The following is a 10,705-nucleotide window of genomic DNA, read 5'->3' on the forward strand; positions in this document are numbered from 1 at the left end:
TGTGTGGGAATCTGCATCTTCCAGACTAATTTATTCCTACTCTGGCCTGTCTCTCATCCTCCAATACCTTCGACCCTTTCTCATTTCAGGGTCTCTGACACTGCTGTCCTTCCCATCTGAAAGCCTTTTCTCCTGCTCCTTAAAAGGATGGCTCGTTCTGCTTCTTCAGGTCTCAGCTCAGATGTCACCTCTTCTGAGAAGCTCTCATGGACTTCTCTATTTAAATTGCCCTCCCTCATTCATTTTGCCTACCACCCTAACTTTAACAATCTCATTTTGGTGTTTGTTTATTGTTTATTGTTTAATTCCTTTGGTTAAGGACCTTGTTTGTCTTGAACACTACTCTAGCCCCAGTCTTCAGCAAATATTTGCAAAATGAATAAATGAAAATGTAAAAGAGGATTTCTCAAGGCCAGGGGCTCTCAAGCTTTCACATGCAACAGAATCACCTGGAAGGCTTTTTAAAACAAGATTGCTCAATCTTTGTTCCCAGAGTTTCAGATCCTTATTATCTGGGAGTAGGGCAGTTCTAACAAGTTTTCAGGTGCTGCTGATGCTTCTTGTCTGGGAACTGCACTTTGAGAGCCACTGCATAAAATTAAAACCCCATCTGTATCCCATTAAAGTATATCCACTGGTAAGTTGTAGAGAGGCGCCCGAGAGGAGGAAGTTCAAATGAGTTGGTCTCAAAGGTACTTGGAAAAAGTAAGGGGCTCCAGGACAATGCTAAGGTCTCTTTCCTCTTGGAGATCTTGGGTTTCTGAGATAAAAGACTGCTCCCCCACACTTTTTTTTTTTTTTTTTTTTTTTTTTTTTTTTTTTTTTGGCTCTTTTCAGTTTATTGCATGAAGGAGTTACAGTAGTCCAAGTTAAGAGCGGACCCCAAATGGTTACATTATACAAGCTGTGGAGGTTTTCAAACTTGTGACAAGACACAGAATGGAAATTCTACTCAGTGCAAGGAAATCCTCACTTAAGCTTCAGTGAGCCACAAGCACGTAAAACCCATGAACCTTCAGCTGATCGTCCTTAGCCAGTCCAAGCTCTACGAGGAACTGGCATATGTTCTTGCGTTGGTCACCCTGAGGCTGAATTACTTCTCCATATTCTGGATGCTCAATTACAGTACCATTGCACGTAAACTTCTTAAATGCCTTCACTAGTTTCTTTTTATCATAATCATCAGCAATCCTTTGGACAGTAGTAAGGGTCTTCCTGCCATTTTTCTGTTGAATTCTTATATGGATATAATCCTCAGTGCCAGCAGGAAGCAGATCATCACCCTTACTTGCATCAGCAAAGGGGTTGAAAGAGTGGAGGTTCTGGATAGCGAACTTACGATACGATTCCTTTTCTTCGGTGGAAACGGCCTACGGAAGGCAGCGGTGGTGGGAGAAGGCAGCCAGGACGGAACGTCAGGAAGCGAGGGGGCTCAAAAGGGAGGCTGCTGAGTCCTCGGCTGTGGCTCAGTGACTAGATCCCCTCGCTTTTTTTTTTTTTGTAGAGATGAGACCTCATTATGTTGCCCAGACTGGTCTCGAACTCCTGGCTTCAGGCAATCCTTCTGCCTGGGCCTCCTAACATGTCAAGATTATAGGTATGAGCCACCACATCCAGCCCAAAGGCTGCTTTTCTGATGAGGAAGTTGTGGTGGACAAATAAGTCTATTATTCTTCAGCTACCAGAATAAGAAAAGCTTAGAAAATGATTCTTAGGCTCCCAAACGGAACATCCAACAGATTCTCAAGTTGCTGTGGTGACCTGTGTTTCTAAATCAAGTCCTGCTTCCACAATTCCAAAAGAGTAATTAATAAATCAGAGATTAGGAAATGGGAAAAGAAGAAATTCTTATCCTCATCCAAAGACAGCTTTTCCCAGAGTATATTCTGAAGAGTTTTAGTTCCATAATTAACAGCAAGATGAAAGCGTTCCATGGTCCAGTGAAATTCAGTGACACCGAAAGCCGTATCCATTACTTGGAGGCTCATGGTACATACCTGCAAAGTCTCATAGTCCAGAAATCAGTTAAGATAGTTAAGCTCCATCCTGGGCAACATAGCGAGACCCTGTCTCTACAAATAATAAAAAATTAGCTAGACATAGTGGTGAGCACCTTCCAGCTACTTGGGAGGCTGAGGCAAGAAGATTGCTTGAGCCCAGGAAGTCGAGGCTTCAGTAAACCATGATCATGCCACAGCACTCAGCTCGGGCAACAGAGTGAGTCCCTCAGAAAGAAAAATGTTGTTAAGCTCCTCCCTCCCTCCCCCCCTCCCTCCCTCCCTTCCTTCCTTCCTCGGTCTCTTTCTCTCTCTCTTTTTCTCTTTCTTTTTTCTTTCTTTTTTGAGACAGGATCTCACTCTGTCACCCAGGCTGGAGTGCAGTGGCACGATCACAGCTCACTGCAGCCTCAATCTCCCCAGGCTCAGGTGATCCTTCCACCTCAACCTCTGAGTAGTTGAGATTTTTTTTTATTTTTTTGTAGAAACAGGGTCTTGCCATGCTGCCCAGGCTGGTCTCGAACTGCTAGACTCAAGTGATCCACCGCCTTAGCCTCCCAAAGTGTTGGGATTACAGGCGTGAGCCCTAAACTGTCTTTTGATATAAAACCAAAGAGCATTTTTGCTCATAACATATCCTGAGGCACATATTTAGAGAAGCACTGCCTTTAGGGACCTTTTCTCTTTAATGGGAGAAATTTTGTTTTGTTCTGGATGGAAACTTCATGTAAACATGAAAAACACTCTGATACACACACACACACACACACACACACACACACACACACAGCCTTAGTCCCCAGATAGGCAGGAAAGAAAATATCCGGAATGACCGTTCCAGTTCTCGTCCCTTCCGGATGTGAGGCTGCCCTGAGGTGTGTGACATGGGATGTTGTCTCTACCTGGGTGGGGATCTGAGGCTGTTCTTTGATTGGGCAGTTAGGGTGAGTGGAGGAGGAAGCTCTGGGGGTGAGTGATAGGCAGCCAGGAAAGTGATGGCTTGGGAGCACAGAGTGGAATTTTCCCCTGGAAATCCTTTTGAACTGAAGCGGATTTGAATATTGCACCCATGGTCACCTAGATCCCAGGGCTAAATGATTTTTCTCTTCATTTTCCAGTAATAATTAACATTGCTGTAGTGATCACAGGCAGTTTGGAGACAGTTTGTCTGGTTGTAGTGATGGAAACAAGAAGGAAATTCCTCCCCAAACCCCTCAGGGAAACTTTCTTTTCTCTTCTGACAGTTGGTGAGAAGAGGGGGAACACTGAAACATTCCTTAATTGGCAAGGATTGTTCTGCTTTTTTTTTTTTTTTTTTTTGAGAGGGAGTCTCTCACTGTCACCCAGGCTGGAGTGCAGTGGCGTGATCTCGGCTCACTGCAAGCTCCGCTTCCCAGGTTCACGCCATTCTCCTGCCTCAGCCTCCCGAGCAGCTGGGACTACAGGTGCCCACCACCACGCCCGGCTAATTTTTTTGTATTTTAAGTAGAGAGGGAGTTTCACCGTGTTAGCCAGGATGGTCTCGATCTCCTGACCTGCCTTTTCTTAAATATTTTTCAGCCGAGCATAGTGGCTCACGCTGGTAATCCCAGCACTTTGGGAGGCCAAGGCGGGTGGATCCCCTGATGTCAAGAGTTCAAGACCAGCCTGGCCAACATGGTGAAACACCATCTCTACTAAAAATACAAAAATCAGCTGGGCGCGGTGGCGCGCATCTGTAAGCCCAACTACTTGGGAAGCTGAGGCAGAAGAATTGCTTGAACCCAGAAGGTGAAGGTTGCAGTGAGCTGAGATCCTGCCACTGTATTCCAGCCTGGGCGATAGAGTGAGACTCTGTCTCAAAAAAAAAAAACAAACAAACCAGTTTTCAGGATCTTATATTCTTTTAGCAAAACACTCATTTTCCGTAAATGAATGATGTTTTCATTAATCATCCAAGTGACACTCCAGAGGTGGTTTTAGATTAGGAAACAGAGGCTGAGAAGCCAGGAAATCTTTCTGGGGCAGGGGCAGGGAGGAATGTGGTGTCTTGTTTTCTAGCTCACTGAAGACCTCTGAGCCTCTGGGCATGTTGTCAGTGGCATCCTGCATTTCACTTTGAATATACAAGTTGGATTTGATAACCAGGTGAGGTCAGAGTCATGGCCATGGGATAGAATGCCTCTTTTTTTATTTTTATTTTTTTTTTTGAGGCAGAGTCTTACTCTGTTACCCAGGCTGGAGTGCAGTGGTGCAATCTCGGCTCACTGCAACCTCTGCCTCCCGGGTTCAGGCGATTCTTCTGCCTCAGCCTCCTGAGTAGCTGGGACTACAGGCACGTGCCACCATGCCTGGCTAATTTTTGTATTTTTAGTAGACACAAGGTTTCACCATATTGCCCAGGCTGGTCTCCAAGTCCTGACCTTGTGATCCGCCTACCTCGGCCTCCCAAAATGCTGGGATTACAGGCGTGAGCCACCGTGCCTGGCCTTAGAATGCCTCTTCTACAGCCTCTTGCATTGCAGAGGAGCTGCTTGATTACTGCCCTAGCAGCTGAGCAACTCTAAAAAGCATGGCTTTGTGTTTTATGGTTTTAATTTTGTTGATTTCTAAAGGCTTTTCTCTCTCTGTCCTTCCTTCTTTTCTCCCAAAGAAAAAGGAAACGATAACAAAATATTACCATATTTGAGACAGCCATCAGAATCTGCATCTGGGAGTGAAGAGAGAGCTTTCTTTTCCACGACACCGTGCATGCCATAGAATGTCCAAACAATGAGGGACCTCAGGGATTATCCTGCTCACCTCTTATAAGAAGGTGGAGGCCCAAAGTTAAGCTCTTGCACAGGACTCTTAATCGCAGCTCCACCTCTTTCTGCCACTCCAGGCTGGAAGGGAGAGCATTATTTGTTACGTAATTTCATGAGTTCTGCTGGAGCTCTGACGGGGTCTCTGCAGCATGACTTGACATGACATTATTTGGAACCATTAAGCTGGGTTATCTCCTGGTGTGCTGTAAAGCTGGAGTATCTTCTGGTGTGCTGAGGATCTGGTGAGCTTGCTTATATTTGTGGGCTGACTGGCTGAGTAAGAATGAGATGACTTCAGCCTGCAAAGAAAGGCTGCTTATCTATCCCAAAACAGGCTTGATGCTTTTCTTCTTTCTTTTTATTTTTTGAGAAGGAGTTTCGCTCTTGTTGCCCAGGCTGGAGTGCAATGGCGTGATCTCAGCTCACTGTAACCTCTGCCTCCTGGGTTCCGGCAATTCTCCTGCCTCAGCCTCCAGAGTAGCTGTGATTACAGGCACGCACCACCATGCCTGGCTAATTTTCTTGTATTTTAGTAGAGATGGGGTTTCACCATGTTGGCCAGGCTGGTCTTGAACTCCTGATCTCAGGTGATGCACCCACCTTGGCCTCCCAAAGTGCTGGGATTATAGGTGTGTGCCACGGTGCCCGGCCGGCTTGATGCTTTTCTGAGCACTCAACCAAATTAGTTTGGAAATGTCTGAGGCTCCTATAATGGAGGAAGAGTGAAACTGAGCAAGGTGTGCAATAACCCCCCTGGTAAAAACCCACCAGATGCTGACATCACTGGAAGCCCCTGTGTAGCTCCAACTCTCAATTCTGTCACTTCTTTACTCCTCTTGAGTGATGGCTGAGTTTAAATTCTGGGTCTCTCTGCTATGCTGTGAAAAATTGTCTTCTAAAGGATGACCACCATGTAATTCAGGGCCTGCAGCTGCACCAACACCTACCCATCTAGTTCCTCCTTCAAGGAGTTTCAGATCATTTGATGCTGTGGAGCCACTGACGCAGAGTATGGTAATGTCTGTTCTGGATACTTTTTTTCTTATTCTGGTGACAGACTTTTTTTTGTTACGTAAACTTTTTTTCCCACTGATTGGCAATATCATCATTATTTGTCAATCACATTCTTTTTGTTTGTTTGTTTTTGTTTTTGAGACAGAGACTTGCTCTGTTGCCCAGGCTGGAGGGCAGTGATGTGTTCTAGGCTCACTGCAACCTTTGCCTCCCAGGCTCAAGCGAGTCTTGAGCCTCAGCCTCCCGAGTAGCTGGGACTACAGGTGTGTGCCACCATACCTGGATAATTTTTGTAGAGTGGAGTTTAGCCATGTTGCCGAAGCTGGTCTTGAACTCCTGGGCTCAAGTGATCCACCCCCCTTGGCTCCCCAAAGTGCTGGGATTAGAGGTGTGAGCCACCACACCTGGCCTCACATTCTTAAAATTAATGTGTGTTGAGAGTAATTGCCTGTTAGTTGGACCTGTGACTACATTAACAAAAATAATCTTTCATGTAGCATATAGGGGTAGAGTGATAGGGAGGGCAGGAAGAAAAAAGAAAAAGGAAAAGGATATATAGAGAGAGTTCTGTACGTTAAAGAGTGTGTTGCTCTTGGAGTCTCTGAGATCTTGGCCAGGCCCGCAACTAATTATGTGTGTTGTTTTCTCTGGATCCTCAGCGATAATTTGAGCTATGAATAAGAGTTAGAAAGAATAGGGCACTGTATTTTCCTGAGCAGAAATATAAATACATGTTTTACAGCCTCAGAGTAATCCCCATAACTGAACTCACACAGTAGAATATAATTTGACACCTCTCTCAGTCATAGCCACTAAGAGTGACCGCCATCGGGAACCTAATGTTACTCAAAAATAAGGACCATCAAATCCTAGGGTTGGGAGGATCTTGGAGTCATCTTGTCCCTTTTATGCCTTCTAGCTCTTGAGCAATAAGGGAATCTGGAGCAGTGAGGGATGGGAGGGAACAGGGGTGGGGAGCCTCTGCCTCTGACTTTGTCTCAAATATTCCAGAAATGAGGATGCATTCTTGGTCACCAAGATGCTATCTATCTATTCTAGCGTTTAGTTTTAAGAAACCCCAGTGCATGGATAAGAGCGATTAATACTATCAAGAGCGCACCATGTTGTGCCTGGCACCACGCCAAGCACTTACAAGACATCTTACCTCATTTACTACAATAGCCCCATGAAGGTAGGCACTCTATTTATAAAGAGAGCAACACGTAAAAAGGTGAGTAAGTTACTCTAGACTTAGCAAGTGGCAGAGCTGGGGTTCAAACTAAAGTTTGACTGGTTTCACACCTCAACCTTTTTTTTAAATTTTTTTTGAGATGGGAGTCTCTGTCTATTGCCCTGGCTGGTCTTGAACTCCTGGGTTCAAGTGGTCCTCCTGCCTCAGCCTCCCCAGTAGCTGGAACTATAGGTGCACACCACCATTCCAAGCTCCTGTACCTCCAACTTTTCTGGTATTATTCTGCTCTGCCATTTGCCAGAAAGTCTTACTATTATAAAATGGTTCTTTTTATGTGCTGTATAATTGGTTTTGACTTACAAGCCAAAAGACATTTTCTTTGAAAGTAACAACAAGTTCATAATTAGGGTTGCCGGGCTTAGCAAATAAAAATACAGATTACCCAGTACAGTCAAATTTCAGATAGACAACAAATAATTTTTTAGTTTGTGTGTCTCAAATATTTTTAGCATAACCATGTCCAAAATATTACATGGGACATACTTAAAACTAAAAACAAAATTATTCTTTGTTTGATATTCAAATTTCCTGGTCATCCTGTATCTTATCTGACATCTGTATTCACAATGAATGAGACCAAGTTGTTAAATTTAGTCTCTTTGTAGGCCACAGTGTTGCTGTGTTCCATGGCTGATGACTCTCTAGTGGGAACCTATTCATCTAGGGCCTTCTGTAAACCCTTCAGTCTCATCCCTCAGTGTCTTTCTTTTTTTTTTTTTTGTTCTGAGCCCTTTGTGTATTCCAGATTCTATTACTTCATTGGTTATGTGTGTGGCAAGTATCTTCTCCCAGTTTGTGTCTAGCCTTTTCACTTTCTTTTCTTTTCTTTTTTTTTTCTTTCTTTCAGCATCTGATATGGTTTGGCTGTGTTCTCACCCAACTCTCATCTTGAATTCCCACGTGTTGTGGGAGGGACCTGGTGGGAGATAATTGAATCATGGGGGCGGGTCTTTCCCGTGCTGTTCTTGTGATAGTGAATAAATCTCACGAGATCTGATGGTTTTAAAAAGGAGAGTTTCCCTGCACAAACTCTCTTCTCTTGTCTACCGCCACGTGAGATATGTCTTCTACCTTCCACCATGATGGTGAGGCCTCCCCAGCCACGTGGAACTGTAAGTCCAATAAACCTCTTTCTTTTATAAATTGCCCAGTCCCGGGTATGTCTTTATTAGCAGGGGGAAAACGGACTAATACAGCATCCAAAATGTTTTTAATAAGAAAGTAGGATCAGGGTTCATTTTTATAGTGCGGCTGGCCCATGGGGCCCTGGCACACTGAAAATTTCGGCCCTTGGAACCCACGTAGGGTTTGGTGTGGCTGTATGGGGTTCCCGGGGTAAATGCCAATGTCCCTATGGGCTCTTTCGAGGGCCAAAAAGCAGGATGGTGCCACAGCCCTTGCGGGAGTCCAGGGCCAGCTGCTCAAAGGTGTGGATCTTGCCGTGGGAATGCAGCTGGGCCCTGGCCGCTCACACGCAGTGGGAGGCTTTACTCTGGGCATCTCCTGAACCCGCACAACCGCAGCTGTGGGCCTGAAACCACTGCCGTTTTGTTTTCCGGGCCTAGAAGCTTCATTTTCCGATCAGGATCAGAGATGGCCGGTTGGTGCGATTCACAAAAAGCCTCTTCAGTATAACCTGGCTGAAGGTGGACAGCTTGACCAACAGCCCTAGGTAGATGTCCAGCTCTTGGGCTCCCTGTGCCCAGCCTTTCTGTCTTTGCTGTGGTGGATGTTGACTCCCACGATGGCGCCTCCTGCCCCACCAGGTCGGGAAGGAGCCATTTCACTTTCTTTACGGGATCTTCTGATAAACACATTTTCTTCAATTAAGGATAGTCAAATTAATCAGTGTTTTCCTTTATTATCTATGTATTTTGAGACGGGCTCTGGCTTTGTTGCCTAGCCTGGAATCCAGGGGCACGATATCAGCTCACGCCAGCCTTCAGCTCCCAGGTTCAAACAATCCTCCCACCTCAGCCTCCTGAGTACTGGGACCACAGGTGCGCATCACCACGCCCAGCTAATGTTTTGTGTTTTGTAGATACGGGGTCCTCCTACATTGCCCAGGTTGGTCTTGAACTCCTGGCCTCAAGCAAATGTTTTCCTTTATAGTTAGTACTTTTGTGTCTTGTTTAAGAAACTTGGCCGGGCATGGTGGCTCACGCCCTGTAATCCCAGCACTTTGGGAGGCCGAGGTGGGCAGATCACTTGAGGCCAGGAGTTAAAGACCAGCCTGGCCAACATAGTGAAACCCTGTCTCTACTAAAAACACAAAAAAATTAGCTGGGCGTGGTGGCACACGCCTGTAATCCCAGCTACTCAGGAGGTTGAGGCATGATAATCGATTGCATCTGGGAGGCAGAAGCAATAGTAAGCCAAGATCACGCCACTGCACTCCAGCCTGGGTGATAGAGTGAGACCCTATCTCAAAAAAAAAAAAAAAAAAAAATTCTTCCCTACTCTGTGAATATAGACGTGTTCTCTTATTTCATTATGATTTTTTTTGTTTTTGTTTTTAGGTCTTTTTTTTTTTTTTTTTTTTTTTTTTTTGAGACGGAGTCTTACTCTTGTCGCCCAGGCTGGAGTGCAGTGGCGTGATCTTGGCTCATTGCAACCTCCGCCTCCCAGGTTCAAGTGATTCTCCTGCCTCAACCTCCTGAGTAGCTGTGATTACAGGCTCCCGCCACCACACCCAGCTAATTTTTTTGTGTTTTTAGTAAAGGTGGGGTTTCACCATGTTGGCCAGGCTGGTTTTGAATTCCTGACCTCAGGTAATCCACCCACCTTGGCCACCCAAAGTGTTGGAATTACAGGCGTGAGCCACCGCGCCAGGCTATATTTAAGTCTTTAATCTGCCTAGTATTTCTGCTTGTGTGCAATATGTTGCTGGGTCCTCCATTGTCCCAGCACTATTTATGAGTGATCCACCTGTCCTTGATGAGCAACAATTTTTAAAAAAATCTTTAAAAAAATATGGAATGCTGAGTTTACAATGAACTATGATTGTGACACTGCATTCCAGCCTGAACAACAGAGCGAGACTGTCTCTTTAAAAAAAAAGAAAAAGAACTCTTCACGAATTGGTGTGCCATCCTGGTGAAGGGGCTATGCTAATCTTCTCTGTAGAGTTCCACTTTTAGTATATGTGCTGCTGAAGTGAGCACTAATCAACAATTTTAATATTTGTTTCTGTGACTGTTCCCACTGCTGGACTATGAGCTACTTTTATCTCTATATTACTAGAGTCTAGCATATAGGATTTGTCTCTGAGAGTGGGCTAAATAATTGTTGAACTGTGTTCCTTTTTTTTTTTTGAGATGGAGTCTCGTTCTGTCGCCCAGGCTGGAGTGCAGTGGTGCAATCTTGGCTCACTGAAACCTCTGCCTCCCAGGTTCAAGTGATTCTCGTGCCTCAGCCTTCCGAGTAGCTAGGATTACAGGCATGCACCACCACGCCTGGCTAATTTTTGTATTTTCAGTAGAGATGGAGTTTCACCATGTTGATCAGGCTGGTCTTGAACTCCTGACCTCAGGTGATCCGCTGCCTCGGCCTGCCAAAGTGCTGGGATTACAGGTGTGAGCCACTGTACCTGGCCCAAACTATGTTCTTAATCCTGGGCACCATCTTGCAAAAATCTGTTAATATAAGTTAAGTAG

The 10,705-nt window shown here is 45.1% G+C and overlaps 1 protein-coding gene and 1 non-coding gene across 2 annotated transcripts; both read right to left on the bottom strand.

Moving 5' to 3' along the window:
- Positions 1-947: 947 nt before the first annotated feature.
- LOC116457993 (eukaryotic translation initiation factor 1-like) lies at positions 948-7,677 on the bottom strand. Its single transcript, XM_058430500.1, has 3 exons — positions 7,603-7,677; positions 6,963-6,998; positions 948-1,370 (listed from the first exon to the last, which is right to left on the bottom strand). Exons 1-3 carry the CDS (start codon positions 7,675-7,677, stop codon positions 981-983), a joined length of 501 nt encoding a protein of 166 aa, XP_058286483.1. The 3' UTR covers positions 948-980.
- A 2,429-nt stretch (positions 7,678-10,106) lies between these two features.
- On the bottom strand, positions 10,107-10,213 carry LOC116458212 (U6 spliceosomal RNA). Its single transcript, XR_004245259.1, has one exon. It is a non-coding gene; the product is annotated as a U6 spliceosomal RNA (small nuclear RNA).
- Between the last annotated feature and the right edge of the window lie 492 nt (positions 10,214-10,705).

Source organism: Hylobates moloch, unplaced genomic scaffold (assembly GCF_009828535.3).
Source record: "Hylobates moloch isolate HMO894 unplaced genomic scaffold, HMol_V3 SCAFFOLD_18, whole genome shotgun sequence".
Lineage (NCBI taxonomy): Eukaryota > Metazoa > Chordata > Mammalia > Primates > Hylobatidae > Hylobates > Hylobates moloch.